This window comes from Salvelinus sp. IW2-2015, linkage group LG4p, assembly GCF_002910315.2.
Source record: "Salvelinus sp. IW2-2015 linkage group LG4p, ASM291031v2, whole genome shotgun sequence".
Lineage (NCBI taxonomy): Eukaryota > Metazoa > Chordata > Actinopteri > Salmoniformes > Salmonidae > Salvelinus > Salvelinus sp. IW2-2015.
The window spans coordinates 6,965,210-6,982,166 of record NC_036841.1 but is presented as its reverse complement, the minus strand read 5'-3'; the positions used below and the strand labels follow the sequence as shown (position 1 = coordinate 6,982,166).

General features: G+C 41.9%; 2 protein-coding genes across 2 annotated transcripts; one reads left to right on the top strand and one right to left on the bottom strand.

Moving 5' to 3' along the window:
- Positions 1–530: 530 nt before the first annotated feature.
- Positions 531–8,734, bottom strand: LOC111959677 (rab5 GDP/GTP exchange factor). Its single transcript, XM_023981429.2, has 9 exons — positions 8,643–8,734; positions 7,415–7,617; positions 6,896–7,071; positions 2,317–2,486; positions 2,008–2,089; positions 1,680–1,812; positions 1,483–1,574; positions 1,099–1,355; positions 531–966 (listed from the first exon to the last, which is right to left on the bottom strand). The coding sequence occupies exons 2-9, from the start codon at positions 7,591–7,593 to the stop codon at positions 565–567; spliced, it is 1,491 nt and encodes a 496-aa protein (XP_023837197.1). The 5' UTR covers positions 7,594–7,617; positions 8,643–8,734; the 3' UTR covers positions 531–564.
- Positions 8,735–9,322: 588 nt separating this feature from the next.
- Positions 9,323–12,866, top strand: LOC111959666 (caspase a). Its single transcript, XM_023981407.2, has 8 exons — positions 9,323–9,487; positions 10,639–10,923; positions 11,058–11,167; positions 11,605–11,781; positions 11,885–12,125; positions 12,226–12,354; positions 12,444–12,553; positions 12,674–12,866. The coding sequence occupies exons 1-8, from the start codon at positions 9,481–9,483 to the stop codon at positions 12,764–12,766; spliced, it is 1,152 nt and encodes a 383-aa protein (XP_023837175.1). The 5' UTR covers positions 9,323–9,480; the 3' UTR covers positions 12,767–12,866.
- Positions 12,867–16,957: the final 4,091 nt, after the last annotated feature.

Genomic DNA, 16,957 nt, shown 5'->3' with positions numbered 1-16,957 from the left:
GGTCGTGGTCACATACACTCACGTGCCCCCAACAGATCCCTCTCGCTTGGGTTTCTGTACTCTGACTTGGATTCAGTCAGGAGGAGTAATATAGGGGACAAAGGAGGGCAAGATCAATGATCTGTGTCCCAATACTCTTAAAGCTTCCTTTCCTCATCTCCTTTCCTTCATGACCATGGATGAAGGCAATATGCCTGCAACCCATCTTGTCCTCTTACCAATCAGTGGGGAAGACAGACCGAGAAAGTTGGCTATTTAAGAGTACTGGGGTTCAGGCGACTGCAAGCATCTATTTTAAGTGTGCATACAATGGGGAGGGTTGGAGTTATATTTCTTGGATCCATTAGAGGGAACCTATATGTGCATAAGGACAGGAGACACTTTCCAGGGTAGAGAGAGAGAGTAACAAGTCCAAAGGGGGGGGGGGGGGGGGGGCGCGCCGGCCAACAAGGGGGGGGGGGGGGGGGGGGGGGGGGGGGGTTTTCCGCGGGTTTCGCCTTCGTTGGGGGAAGGGGGGGGGGGGGGGGGGGGGGGGGGGGGGGGGGGGGGGGGGGGGGGGGGGGGTCAGCCAGCAAACAACTGGGGTTGGAGAGGAGAAGGCAGGTGGTCGTTTTCCACGTTGTCAGCATCTATGGCAGAAGAGGCGGTGGGGGAAGCAGCGGGGTGCATTTCCAGGGGGAACCTCTCCAACACATCCTGCACTTTGTGCTCTACCCCATCCCTCCAGTCGATGAGGTCACTCTCCAGGCGGCGAGCCCCCTCCATGACGCGTTCCTGCCTCACGCCCAGCCCCGTCAGTAGGTCCAGACTCTCGTTCATCTGGCTGAAAGCAGCACTACAGGCGGGGGAGGTGMCAGCCTGGGGACGCTGGGGAGACGCCTGGCCTGACATGTAGAGCTCAAACTCCTCAACGCTCAGGTTCAGAGACTGGCCATCCAGCTTCTCTATGAAGGCCACCGCACAGCACTGCAGAGAGAGAGAGGAGAGAGACAGAGGGGAATTAGGGGGAAATCAGAAAATACATTCTTAATATGTGTAAATTGAGTTTGTTTGGTACAGCTCGTCTGTCTGTTTGCTTTGTCGACACAGCCCTCTCACCAGGTTGGTAAAGTAGTACCCGTCTTCTCCGCTCATGAGGCGGCTAGGGTTACAGAAGCGGGTGATGTACTGGATGTTGGACTGCAGTCGCGGAGGGTTGGCCTTCAGGACGATGTAGATGAGGGTGGGCAGGAAGTCATCAGCAGATGCCGCCTCCTTCTTGGTGGTATTGATGGCATTGAAGATGTGCTTACTGCAGCGTGTGATGCAGGTCAGCTTGTCCCTGGGCACACGCTTCGAGTCCATCTCGATCACGTCTACAGGATGTCAGGGTGGAACAGAGTGGTAGTTAATGTGCTATGATGACATTCTACATCACATGCATGTTCATTCAATGTTTGTCTCTCTTTGTAAAAAAACAAATTAATACATTGTAAGTCTGACCTGTGATGGCTTTGACCACATTATCAGACACCTCTGGAATCTCCTCATCCACAGGGACACACAGCATCTCAATGGTGACCCAATGCAAGGCCCTGCAACCCACCCACCCCCAACCACTTTAGTGAACAGATGTACAAGGAGGCATACAGCAGCTTCAATACTCAAACTCAGTACCATATCAGTTTCAATGTCTTTACCTGATTCTCTTTTGAATGGCCAGGTCTTTCTTCTCATCGTCTGTGGTCTCAGGACAGAAGACCTCCTCGTAGAGACGTGTCATCATGTACCTCTCTACCTCGTCCATCACACTCTCTACGCGCTCCGACGACCCTGGAGTCAACACGGACAGACGGGAAAACAGCAAATGTGAGTCATTCAAGGCCTACCTATAGGAGAGCTCTCTGAAAGAAACGTGTGTTCCTTCTCCTTCATTGTCACCAGCAACTTTATCATCAAGCCCCTACTTCAAGATATCCTTAATGTTCCAGTATTAGAGTAGTAGAGGTGAGGAAAGGAAAGGTGTACCTTTGAAGTGTGTGTGCAGGCGGTCTGAAAGGTTCTGGTAGAAGTCTTGAACGCACTCAGACAGCTCATCAGCACCCAGGTCCTGGGGAACAAGCTCACTATTAGCTTGAAGGGATTGTGGTACATTTTCATTCATTTCAAGGGTGAGTTGATTTGTTTATTCACTCAATGCTCTAGAGTAACCTCAGCGTTTGTCTTTGTCATCCTTCTTCTTCTACGACAAGGAAGTGATATGGTCCAAATAGAGGTAACCCCCATTAGGCTCTCCACATTCAGAAGCCCCTGGTGGTATTGTGGTGTACTACTCACCCTCTTGTAGGCCATGCTCTCTGTGAAGGCTCTGCACTGTTTGAAGATCTCCCTGCCAGGTTTCAGTGTCTTGAGGAAGTCGATGAACTCTCGTGTGGTGCGGTCCGTCTCTAAGGGCTTGCGGCTCACTGAGGGGCTGGGGGTCGACAGGGCCTCACCAGGGACGGATTCTGGGAGGGGGGAGGATACATAAACTCATCAAGAAACATCCTCTCACTGTCAACTGCGTTTATTTTCAGCAAACCTAACATTTGTAAATATTAGTACGAACATAAGATTCAACAACGGAGACATAAACTGAACAAGTTCCACAGACATGTGACTAACAAATGGCATAATGTGTCCCTGAACAAAGGGGGGGGTGGGAGAGGTCAAAATAAAAATAACAGTCAGTATCTGGTGTGGCCACCAGCTGCATTAAGTACTGCAGTGCATCTCCTCCTTGTGGACTGCACCAGATTTGCCAGTTCTTACTGAGAGATGTTACCCCACTCTTCCACCAAGGCACCTGCAAGTTCCTGGACATTTCTGGGGGGGAATGGCCCTAGCCCTCACCCTCCGATCCAACAGGTCCCAGATGTGATCAATGGGATTGAGATCCGGGCTCTTTGCTGGCCATGGCAGAACACTGACATTCCTGTCTTGCAGGAAATCACACACAGGACGTGCATGCTCATTAATTGTTATGGCTTATTGAACAAGCATGGGAAACAGTGTTTAAACTCTTTACAATGAAGATATTTGGATTTTTACGAATTATCTTTGAAAGAAAGGGTCCTGAAAAAGGGACGTTTCTTTTTTTGCTGAGTTTATAATGGAGGGAATGATATACCTGTGTATGTACAATATTCCTTAGGTGCTTGATATAAAGTAGAGAAAAACAAGGATGGGCTTTCTATTCATCTCATCCTTGACCAGCACAGCTTGCAGAGTTGTGATTTCACACAACATCCTTCTGCAATTTGTGTTTAGCTAGTTACTTTCTGCTACGCATCAAATAAACAGTTCAACATGAATTACATCAACCATGGCTTGTCCTGTATTATCTGAACAGTTCTGTCTTAAAACCCTCTAGAGTCTAAGCCGGGGGAAGGGTTCTAAACTAACATGTGGACTTGTTTTAAGATGGTCATACCAACAATTATTTAGCGTATTGATTTTACCCTTAAGGTATCAAAATAATAATATAAATAAATAATAAATAATTATTATATATTTTTGTTTTGATACCTTAAGGGTAAAATCAATACGCTAAATAATTGTAGTCCCCATAATGGGGACGGTCAGATGCCAAGCAGTTGTCAGTGATCAGGCCTACCACCGTTGTGTCATCTGCCAACTTAATGCTGGTTTAAAAACTTCTTACGGCTGCGATCCCATTAACGGGATCGATATGACAACAGCCAGTGAAAGTGCAAGGCGCCAAATTCAAAACAACAGAAATCCCATAATTCAAATTCCTCAAACATACAAGTATTTCACACCATTTTAAAGATACACTTCTTGTTAATCCCACCACAGTATCCGATTTCAAATAGGCTTTACAGCGAAAGCACCACAAACGATTATGTTAGGTCAGAGCCAAGTCACAGAAAAACACAGCCATTTTTCCAGCCAAAGAGAGGAGTCACAAAAATCAGAAATAAAGATAGAATTAATCACTAACCTTTGATGATCTTCATCAGATGACACTCATAGGACTTCATGTTACACAATACATGTATGTTTTGTTCGATAATGTGCATATTTATATCAAAAAATCTCAGTATACATTGGCGCGTTATGTTCAGTAGTTCCAAAACATCCGGTGATTTTGCAGAGAGCCACATCAATTTACAGAAATACTCATAATAAACATTGCTAAAAGATGCAACTGTTATGCATGGAATTTTAGATCCACTTCTCCTTAATGCAACCGCTGTGTCAGATTTCAAAAAAGCTCTACGGAAAAAGCAAACCATGCAATAATCTGAGTATGGCGCTCAGAGCCCAAACAAGCCAAAAAGATATCCGCCATATTGTGCAGTCAACAGAAGTCAGAAATAACATTATAAATATTCACTTACGTTTGATTATCTTCATCAGAATGCACTCCCAGGAATCCCAGTTCCACAATAAAGGTTTGTTTTGTTCGATAATGTCCATCATTTATGTCCAAATAGCTCCTTTTGTTAGCGCGTTTGGTAAACAAATCCAAACTCACGAAGCGCGTTCACTAGGAGCAGACGAAAAGTCAAAAAGTTCRGTTACAGTCCGTAGAAACATGTCAAACAAAGTATAGAATCAATCTTTAGGATGTTCTTAACATAAATCTTCAATAATGTCCCAACCGGAGAATTCCTTTGTCTTCAGAAATGCAATGGAACTCAAGCTAACTCTCACATGAACGAGCGTGCCCAGCTCGTGGCTCTCTGGCAGACCTCTGACTCATTCCCCTCTCATTCGGCCCCCCTTCACAGTAGAAGCATCAAACAAGGTTCTAAAGACTGTTGACATCTAGTGGAAGCCTTAGGAAGTGCAACWTGACCAATATCCCACTGTATCTTCAATAGGGAATGAGTTGAAAAACGACCAACCTCAGATTTCCCACTTCCTGGTTGGATTTCTTCTCAGGTTTTTGCACTCATAGACATCATTCAAACAGTTTTAGAAACTTCAGAGTGTTTTCTAACCAAATGTACTAATAATGTGCATATATTAGCAACTGGGCCTGAGTAGCAGGCAGTTTACTCTGGGCACCGTATTCATCCAAGCTACTCAACACTGCCCCCAGCCATAAGAAGTTAATGATGGTATTGTGAGTCGTTCGCATCTACAGGGCGATAGTCATTTAGACAGGTTACCTTGGCGTTCTTGGGCACAGGGACTATGGTGGTTTGCTTGAAACATGTACAGTGCCTTCAGAAAGTATTCACACCCCTCGACTTTTTACACATTTTGTTGTGTTACAGCCTGAATTTAAAATGGATTAAATTGAGATCTTTTGTCACTGGCCTACACACAATAACCCATAATTTCAAAGTGGAAATATGTTTTTTGCAACTTTTACAAATTCATTAAAAATGAAAAGCTGAAATGTCTTGAGTCATTAAGTATTCAACCCCTTTGTTATGACAAGCTTAAATAAGTAGAAATTTGCTTAACAAGTCACATAATAAGTTGCATGAACTCACTTTGTGTGCAATAATAGTGTTTAAGATGATTTTACCCCAAAAATACAATTATTTGTAGATCACTCAGTTGTGCAACGCATTTCAAACACAGAATCAACCACAAAGACCAGGGAGGTTTTCCAATGCCTCGCAAAGAAAAGAACCTACTAGTAGATAGGTAAAATAAATAAATAAATTGAATATACCTTTGAGCATTGTGAAGTTATTAATTACACTTTGGATGGTGTATCAATACACCCAGTCACTACAAAGATACAGTTGTCCTTCCTACCTTCCTGCCGGAGTCAAAGGAAACCGCTCAGGGATTTCACCATTTAAATGCTGTGACAGGAGAAAACTGAAGATGGCTCAACAACATTGTAGTTACTCCACAATACTAACCTAAATGACAGAGTGTAAAGATGGAAGCCTGTACAGAATACAAATATTCCAAAACATGCATCCTGTCTGCATCATGGCACTGAAGTAAAACTGTTAGAGGCAAATCCAATGCAACACATTACTGAGTACCACTCTCCATATTTTTAAGCATAGTGGTGGCTGCATCATGTTATAGGTATGCTTGTAATCGTTAAAGACTGGGTTGTTTTTCAGAATAAAAAAAAGAATCAGACTGGAGCTAAGCYCAGGCAAAATCCTATAGGAAAACCTGGTTCAGTCTGCTTCCCACCAGACACTGGGAGATGAATTCACCTTTCAGCAGGACAATAACCTAAAACATAAGGACAAATCTACAATGGAGATGCGCACCAAGAAGACAGTGAATGTTCKTGAGTGGTCGAGTTATAGTTCACTTAAATCTGCTTGAAAATCTATGGCAAGATTTGAAAATTGTTGTCTAGCGATGATCAACAACCAATTTGACAGAGCTTGAAAAAAAAAAATGGTAAAAAAAAAGAGCAAATATTATACAATCTAGGTGTGCAAAGCTCTTAGAGACATACCCAGAAAGTCTCTAAAATGTATTGACTCAGGGGTGTGAATACTTATATAAATGAGATACTTCTGTATTTCATTATCAATACATTGAAAATATGTTTTTCACTTTATCATTATGGGGTATTGTGTAGATGGGTAAGAAAAATCATATTTAATAAATGTTGAATTCAGGCTGTAACACAGCAAAGTGTGGAATAAGTCAAGGGGTATGAATCCTTTCTGAAGGTACTGTAGGTATTAGACTGGGTCAGGGAGAGGTTGAAAATCTAAGGAATTCTAGCTGGATGCCCCATGTGACCTCCTCCACAGTGACTGGGGGGAGAGAGTGGTAGTGGAGCAGAATTCTGAAAGAGGAACTGTACACCAACATTATTAAGAGGGAAGGTAGTTTTGGTTTGGATCTGCTCATACCTCAAGTAATGGTAGAGAAAACACTATAAACCCTATCTCAAAGACTTGGACCCTACCTTTCTTGGGCGGTGTCTTTGCTGAGGGAGTGAAAAACTTAGTCATCGTGTTGACTTTACGTGACTTCTCCTTGGTTTTCCTCTCTTCAAACTTGCTGAAGGTTGCGATGGCAGGCTGGGGCTGGGCTGCCCCCTGGTGGTTGTTAGCGTACACTGCCTCCTCCTCCTTCTGTAACCTGGGATACAGAACAGGCATTGCTGTTACAACCACATGATCAATACTTCAGACAGAAAGAGACAGACAGAAAAAATGTCAGAGATCAACAAGGCAAGACTCGTTTCAACTAATGACATACAGTAACATGACACTGTTCCATTTGCTTCTGTGAAAATGTTTTTTTGACCAATGATCAAAAGTTACAGCTGCATTTTGTTGTTGTTTTGTTTTCGACTGCACCCCTCAATTTTATGCGGGGCATTCAGTTTGCCACAGGGCTCCTAGATTTAAAATTGAGTGCTACCTCCGCCCAACAGCTGGGGGTTGATGCAAAACAAGTTTGCTCAGATAGACAACCACACCTCTCTGCCAGTGCATGATCCTCCTGGATCTGTTTGTGTCTGGTTTGTTGGTACTCCTCCCGCCAGCACTTGGAGCAGAGGCCCTGCCAGGCCGCATTGCCATAGAAACCACATCCCTTCGTACACAGCAGCTCTGACTGGTCCACATGGATCCCACGACGTTCTGACCGGTGGCTCATCCCTCACAGCTAGCGTGGATACGGCTGGGAATAACAGGAAAAAGACAAGACTGTGAATGGTAGAAAGATCCGCAGTCAGAAGTAGGCCTACATCAAACTTGATGGCTATTTTTTARTTATCAGGACTTTGACAAAGTTGAATGCCTACACACTTTGGGTCACATTCAGGTTGAGGTATTTGATAAAAATGTATGTTTAATAGAGGTAGCTAGCATAATGACACATTTCAATCCACACTGAAAATCTTAGTGAATTCCTGTCAAAATATGATTTCATATGGCAGTGTTTACACATCTTTACCACCGTAACATTAAGTTCAACACAGTGGACATCTGACAAGAGTTTGAACCCCTAAGAATCTGCCTATCTGCCCATTTCTGATGATTTTGACTCCCGACTCACATTGGGAATGCATGATACGAAAATCAACACAGGAGGAATTTAATGGATGACCACAAACACTGGTGAAAATGTTTATGGCCTTCTAGCTGTGTCAAATCCCAATAGTGTAGCTGCCCTGCACTTGACTTTGTTTGAAGCCACATTACAACGTTACATTACAACGTTACTAACGTTAGTAGCTAGCCATCCTGATTTATAAACACGCTAGTTAGCTACTTTACTACCAAATATTTGTATAACTAACCCTACTACTGTGTACTACACTGTATAGCTGCAAGCAATGCAATGGGCTTAGCTAAACTCTAACTAGCTTGCTAACATTAGCTAGCTCTAAATTCACGAAAAACTCGACACAATGACATGACAAAGCTAGCTAGGCTTCTTCTGGTAGCTAAATATTAACAGTAAACTTAGCTACAAAAATACCATAATTAAGTATTCTACAATGGACGCACTAGACCACTGGGTCCTTACCAGAGTAGAGATACATTGAACTAGGGTTTGGCTCACACTACTAGAAGCTAACATTAGCTAGCTAGCTAGTTTGCACTTGCAGTTGACGTTAGCTAGCTAGGGTGACAGTAATTCCAGACCCAACAAAATTGACAAACAATTTCGCTAGCTAAAAACATTCTGCGACTCCTTACCTTTTCAGAAAGATTATTGAGTGTAGATATATGTCGTTTTTTATGCAGCCATTGACACCATCTGCTACCCACCCGTCTGACAGACTAGTTTGTTTACGTAGTCACCCTTCTTCCTCGTTAGTCGATATCCAATAGCGCGCTCTAAAGACCATTTCAGACAGTCCTGTGCAACACTATATTCTTTCAAATGGGAAATTATTAAAATGTTATTAATTTTATAAGGGGTTCTTATTCAGAGCGATTTACAGTTAGTGTATGAATCTTAAGGCAGCTAGATATGGACAACCACATATCACATTTATAGTAAGTAGCTATATAATAAAGTATTGATGTCAGACGTTTTCGGAAGATGGGCAGGGACTCAGCTGTCCTGACTACTGGGTCCTGACAAATTATGTGTATAAACCCTGGATGACTGACAGGGGGGCGCTGTATTGAAGCCACCGCGCAGCCATGCTGGCACTCCTCCTCAATTGTAAAACATATTTTGGAAGCTACAGTACAGAAATGCACATTTCCTTTCTTGTAAATCAGAAAAATACAACATATTTTTCAATGCATATCACAGTCCAACAAACCTGTTAAGTAAATATATGCACCAAGCCAGCCAATCAGGTTACTGTATAAAATATACGGGAAGTTGCTAAGACTTTTTATGACTCCAGTAGCCTAGGTTGAAAAGCATTTGGTATGATCGAGTATCATCAAGAGAACGCCTAGGCATATCTTTATTCTATGCGAAATAGGCATATCTGTATTCTATGCGAAATAGGCATACCTTTATTCTATGCGAAATAGCTAGAAAGAAGAGAATAGCTTCATCCACCTCATCTAAGGAATGGCAGGTAAATAATAAAAACGTATACGTACAAACATTATCGGCTATTTTGCTTAGGTACAATTTGTTTTTAACAAACATTGTATTTATGGTAATACTCTGACAAATATAAATATGAAGAATATTGCAATATTTCTGTTGGAATTCTGGGCAACTTTTTCCCACTTCGACAGCATGCATACTTTCACTTTCGCTATAGGCGTCAAACTCAAGACTGACTGGTGCAAGCAAAATGCACGGTCGATCCCCCGTTTTTTCTATCTGGAGCAGTTGATTTGATAACAATGTGTGTAAATTTGCTCTGGCCATCTACTCCGATTTCAGAGCGCTCTCGTCTTTGTCTGCCAGAGCGCAGAATAACTGACGAATTTACGAACGCTCAACACGCTTTGAATATGCTGGGAGTCAGTAAACGTCGGCAAGCTAGCTAACTTTAGCCAGTTAGCTAGGGTGCTTGACTGCCATTGTGAGGTCAGAACGCTCGGATCAACCCTACTCCTTGGCCTGAGCGAAACGCTCTGAGTTTACGAACGGACAATCTGACAACTCTGATATTTACGAACGTCCAGAGCGCAGTCTCAACGCACTCTGGCACTCCAGATTGACTTTACGAACACACCCCAAGTAAGACACGAACCAAAATATTATAAAAAACAGTATGCATCATTAAAGAGACAAACTGAAGTTGCTACATCAATTGTTAAACTTTTAAATTAATGATAAACACATTGATTCTTGATTTTTTTTTTTACTTATAGATGACTCATGAGCTTAGTTCAACCATCATACTCATCAAAATATAAGCTTGGTTTATTAATTTGTTTGTAAACAATGTAATTGGCAACAAACACTGTATAGCCTCAAAACATGGTTAAACTATCATGTTGATATCATGGATGGTCAGTGTTTGCATCCATAGCTCTGTCCATGAGTTTGAGAGTGGTTACGTTTCTCCAGCCTCATCCCTCAGTTGTTTACCAAATCAGTGGCGGGGTGTCCACTTTGTTATTGTTCGAGCTGCAGATTGTCCCTTTAAAGGATTAATTTAAATTTAGAATACACTGTATGCTCATTTACAAAGCAGATGCATAAGACTTAGACATCACTCCAACAATGACTAAATTGTAGCTCTGATTAAATCCTATTTACTTTCACCAGACAAGGTGCTCTCCAATGCTCGGAAGACATTCATAGACAGTGTGACGAAGCCAGTGATCAAGCAGCTCCTGGATGACCTTTTGGAGGACAAGGTGCTGAACGATGAAGAGACAGAATCAGTGATGGAGGAGAACAGCACTAGGGCAGAGCAGGCACGATGCCTTATCGATATGGTGCGGAAGAAAGGGAGCAAAGCCAGTGAGAAGATGATTGCCAGAATTCAGGAGKGAGATCCTGTACTTTATGACAAAATTAGTCTGCCCCCCAGGCAGCCTGCCCAGATGAGTGAGTGAAACTGATACACCATTCAGTTACGTCTGTCACAGTCCCAAACTTCTCTTAGACTTGATAAGAGTTAGTAAGAACTTAACAGATACTGTAAATGTAATGTAATGAAACATGCTGTATTTTCCCTGCAGCACCATCATCGCCCCAGTTATCACAGCAGGAGGAGCACCAGGTGTCCTCTGACCTCATCCCCAGCACAAAGGACTTTAAGAAGGACATTCTTCAGAGGAAGGGTAACGAGGTTCGAGCTCTACTTGGTTGTCAAAGGATAGATCAGTGTACATGTATCGGTTTTCTGAGTGCCCCAATAGAATTAGCTTCTGAGTTTATAGTTCTCCTATTAGACCAGTAAGCTTGCTGATGAACCCCTTGGGTTACCGGTGTCATAGTTTAGGAAACACAGTTACTCTAAAGTCTTAAAAAAAAAWAATAATAATAATAATCTAGGTGTGAAAGTATAGTCCTGCAGTGTAAACAAACCATCAAAGTTTCAACTTGTAATTTCACAAACTGCAATAACTGTGTAACAATGTGTACCTACACTGTTATTACACAGTGGTTTTAGCACGACTTGTAAATTGGGACCAATTTCCACACATATTTTGACTGAGTAGAATTGTTGCTAGGCTATATTACTGTTAAATAACCTTTGCACCTGTCATTGCTTTGCTCGATCAGATTTACCCTCCAAWGGATAAGTCTGGTCGGAAGCGRCTGGCCCTGCTCATAAACAACGTGGAGTTTGATGATAAGAYCATGCTGAGACGAGGMGCAGWGAAGGACGAGGAGAACGTGGAGAGGCTTCTCAGGGATCTGGGATATGATGTGGTGAAACACAGAAACCTGTCTGGACAGGTAAACAGAGGGAGGAAACATCTRTCCTGCTTCTAGAAGAATGTTTACATGTTTCCTTAGTCTATGGTTTTTCTCCTCTGCGACTGACAGTATGCTCTTGCAGGAGATGGACGAGGCTGTGAAAGCGTTCTCTAAACGTGAGGAACACTTACTTTCGGACAGCGTCTTCGTGGTGATGATGTCTCATGGGCAGCTGGGAGCCATCATGGGTGTCCATTACAAGGAAGGGGACCCTAATCTTGACATCTTCCCCATCAACAACATCTTCACACACCTGAACACAGAGAACTGCAAAGCACTGATTAACAAACCCAAAGTCATCCTCATCCAGGCCTGCAGGGGAGGTGAGTCTTTCATAAAAATACACATTTCCTAAATGTATGTAAGTAAACCTTTTGTACAGGCATCACCTTCATATTAAAGAGGATTTGCATGTTGTTTCAGGCAAGGATGGGTCTGTTTGGGTCAGTGACACAGTGCCTGGGTCCAGCCTTGACCAGGGGTTAGAGAGTGACTCAATCAGGAGGGAGCACAAAGAGAAGGACTTCATCTCCCTCCTGTCCTGCACACCAGGTTAGTGTGTCATATTAACACATTCTCAGGCATTATATTGTTTGTAAATCACTGTGAGTAAACCCTCATTACATTCCCTCCGCTTTCAGATACTCTGTCCTACAGAGATCCAAAGATGGGCACCTTATTTGTCCAACACATCATGAAGACATTCAACACCTATGCATGTGATGATCATATAGAAGAATTGTTCAGGAAGGCAAGTATCTGGAAACAGAACAGATAACATTGTTCTTTCCTCATTGCACTGTATAGAATGATTGATCAGCTTTGATTTACTTTGAGCCACAATAACATATTTGTTTTTTCTTCCATACAGGTCATGGGACGCTTTGAAGATTTCCCCAGACAGATGCCGACCAAAGACAGAGCCACTCTAACAAAGCACTTCTACCTCTTCCCAGGCCTCTGAGAAGTTGTGATGATTTATTAATTGTACTGTAATCACAATGGAGGAATAAGGGAGGAGCATATTTTCTGTTATTTTGTATGAAAGTGTTTGGTATACACTCCTTTTAAGATCATCACCAGTATGTTTTAAATGTATACCTATGATGAACCTTTTAACATTATTTTATCTACAAATAATTTATAATCTGCAAATTATAATATCCTTCTGTAGAGCTACTGGGTAGCCTATGTAGTCTTGTTCCAGCCCTGCTCTAACACACCTGATTCGGCTAATCAACATAAAGATGTGTTAGCGGTGTGTTAGAGCAGAGCTGGAACAAAAATGTATTGGGTACTAGGTTACCCAGTAACTCTCCAGGAGGAAGATTGGCCACTCCTGTTTTAACATTTGGAAGATAAGTAAAATAAGTCTCTTTGACAAAAGCAGTATTTGCCGAAAAGAAATATCTCACTGCACTCAAAAACATGTAATACATTTAACAGATGTGATGTGCCTTTGGCTAAAAATGAAAATTAACTTAATTTTGCCTATCCACTATTGTTATCAGGAATCAAGGTAAGACCAAGATGCAGACTGTCGAAGTAACAATGTTTATTGTGGCAACGGTCAAAAACCAGGAGGACGAGGAAAGAGGCTGGGAACGATAGGAGCTGACAGGAAAAACGCTGGTTAGCTTGAACGAACAAGACGAACTGGCAACAAACAGACAGAGAACACAGGTATAAATACACAGGGGATAATAGGGAAGATGGGCGACACCTGGAGGGGAGTGGAGACAAACACAAACAGATCAAGGTGAAACAGGTCAGGGCGTGACAATTGTGAGGCAGTGAGCAAGTTTGCCTATTTGTATTTGCATTTATTAAGGATCCACATTAGCAGCTACTCTTCCTGGGGTCCAGCAACATTAAGGCAGTTATATACAGTTTAAAATATTACATGACATTACATTTCATAACACTTTACCCAATACATTTAGTGTGTTCCCTCAGGCCACTACTACACAATCACATATTTACAATACAACATCCTTGTGTACGTGTGTGTAGAGTGCATGTCTTATCATGTGAATGTTATTTCGGTAAGGAGAAGTAGAGTTTTTAAAACCACAGATGAGGTCTAAACTAATGACTTATCTCCATCATAAAAAGTTTTTTAAATGACTAGCAGGCCTGTTCAAGCGGTGTTGTCTACACCTGTGTGCTACTTGGTATAAACTACAGTAGATTGGTATGGTAGGGTTACCAGTGGCCAATTTGGCATAACTGATCGACACCCAGGCTCTGTAATTTTTTTATTCTTTAAATGTTTTGTTTTTATTTTTATTAGAAATTCAGTTTAGGTTCAGTTAGTTTTCAAACCTGATTTGCTAGTTTTTATTTAGTTTGAGTTGTAGAAAATTATTTATATTTGATTTTTATATTATTTAGTTTCAGTTTTAGTGTTAGAGACAGAAAGCATGCGTAGGATGCTAGAAGCCGTTTGTGTTGTATCGTTTTTTGTGTTGTTTTTTTTTATCTCGCTTCTTGCGACTGGGGGGCAGTGATACATAAAGTGATGGGTCAGGTCGCAGGTTAGGTCAGGGTTTCCCAAGGGGTGCACGTTTTGGTTTTTGCCCTAGCACTACACAGCTGATTCAAATAATCAACTCATCATCAAAGCTTTGCCCTAACACTAGTGTAGTGTTATGGCAAAAACTAAACATGCACCCCTCAGGGTCCCGATGACCATGTTTGGGAAGCACGGGGTTAGGATAAAATTATAAAGTCAATCTCAATGTGATTTGGATTTTAAAGGAATAGTGCCGAGACTGGTGCAAAAAACATGGTATAAGGAAATTCTTTCTCACCCTTATGTTTACATCAAACGAATGTAGGTCTACATGTGTCACACCCTGATCTGTTTCACATGTCTTTGTGATTGTCTCCACCCCGCCTCCAGGTATCGCCCATCTTCCCCATTATCCCCTGTGTATTTATACCTGTGTTCTCTGTTTGTCTGTTGCCAGTTCGTTTTGTTTCGCCAAGCCTACCAGCGTTTTTCCCTCTATTCCTGTCTCTCGATTGTTCCTGTTTTCTAGTTTTCCCGGTTTTGACCTTTTCTGCCTGCCCTGAGCCTGCCTACCGTCCTGTACCTTTGCCCCACCTGTCTGGATTACTGACCTCTGCCTACCCTGAGCCTGCCTGCCATCCTGTACCTTTGCCCCACCTATCTGGATTACTGACCCCTGCCTGCCCTTGACCTGTCTTTTGCCTGCCCCTGTTGGATTAATATACTGTTGTTAATTCAACGTTGTCTGCATCTGGGTCTTACCTTGAAACGTGATAACATGTAAGAAGAATAAAGTTTCAAAAAACATATCCCACTGGCCAAGAACTGGTTGAATCAACATTGTTTCCAAGTCATTAAAAAAAATCTGTGATTATGTGGAAAACTGATTAGATTTACAAAAGCGGGGACCGAAAGACTGAAAAACAGCTTGTATCTCACGGCCATCAGACTGTTAAATAGCCATCACTAGCACAGAGAGGCTGCTGCCTACACACAGACTTGAAATCATTGGCCACTTTAATAATGTCACTTTAATAATGTTTACATATCTTGCATTACTCAACTCATATATATATTTTTGTTCCAAGGTGGCATAGCAGTCAGACGTCCTTTGTCCTCGTCTTGTCGTGTCCCGTGTATATACAGTATATATATATATATATGGGTAATGTAAGTTACATACAAGCTTGGTGATTGTGTGACATTTTGAGAGAGAAATCTAGGGAAATACTATACCATGAAAGAAAACAATACATGCACATAGTTGGTTGAGGGCCAACTGTTCAATGTAACATAATWCCTCTGTGCCAGCTATCTGACAGATGGCCTCTAGCTTTGGTTTTCCTCTGAAAACCTGATATCTAATTTGGACAATTTATTCTGTCCTAAAAATGTCCAGGTAATTCCTTGAAAATAACAAATAGACTGTATATATTTCATTTGTATTGAGAAATAAGAGGACCAGATACCTTTCAAGATATAAGGAATCTTGTATTTCCAGGGTCYCTATGAGATATGTTTGACCAGCAGTAAGGGTAATGATGATATATTGTATGTATAAGATATATTGATCATGTACTCCATCCACCCTGTAAAGAGCTGTAAAAACTTTTGGAGGTCTGTCAATGAAAATTATGTGCGCAACACCAGTAATTTGTTTTACTCCATCCATACTTTACCATGGGGACAGCAGAAGCCAATATCAAGAGCATAATAAACATGTTTATTGAGTCATTAGGTACCAGGTCATTAGTCCACTCTATCACCTCGTTCCCTAGGAACCAATTAATGCAGCTATTAACCTGTAGAGACCCGAGGGGCTCATGGAGAAGCACTGCTGATCTTGGCTGCATCCCAAATGGCTGCATACCCTATTCCCTTTATATATTCCCTATTTCCTATAATTGTCCAGAGCCCTCTGGTCAAAAGACATGCACTATAAAGGAAATAGGGTGCAATTTGGGAGTCACACCTTCTGTCGTCCCCTCTGGGTGGACAAGCCCTGAAAGTGTACTATAGACCTAAGAAAGCCTAGAGTGACAATAAGGGTCCTCACTTTTACCTGAGCAGGAAAAGCTCCGGGCCTAGGTTTTAGACTATTGGTTGAACTCAGGGTCCTGAGTTATTCTGTTTTCCCTAGTTAGATCATCTGTGACCGACTGGCTCAATTCTGTCATATGTAGCAAAATTTGAAATGGTGTTTTTTTTACATTGGATAAAAGTAGAGACTCAGTGCTAGAAAATTGTATGTAATACACTACAGTTGATGAACAATGGGAAAGTAATTCCTTAATCTCACTTTTGAGAAAATAGCTCTTCAATGTTTTGGTAAACCTACTGGAGAGCTCTTCTTTGTCTACACCCATTCAATATCATTCACACCCTCTTAAGCCTTAGCTTCAATAATCTCTTTAAGGATTCACATGTGAGGCCATGTACTAAACAACCAAAGATTTTAAAACTAAAGGCTGGTTTATACTATGTCCATCGACAGTTTTCGCAGTGACATCATGAACATTCTATTGCCGTCCGACATCAAACTTGTCATTGCCGTCATGAACAAGTATAAACACAAAAACAACAGGCTGCATGACATCAGGGTGGGGGCTTTCATCAAGGTAAGTGTTTCTTTAGGGTGGG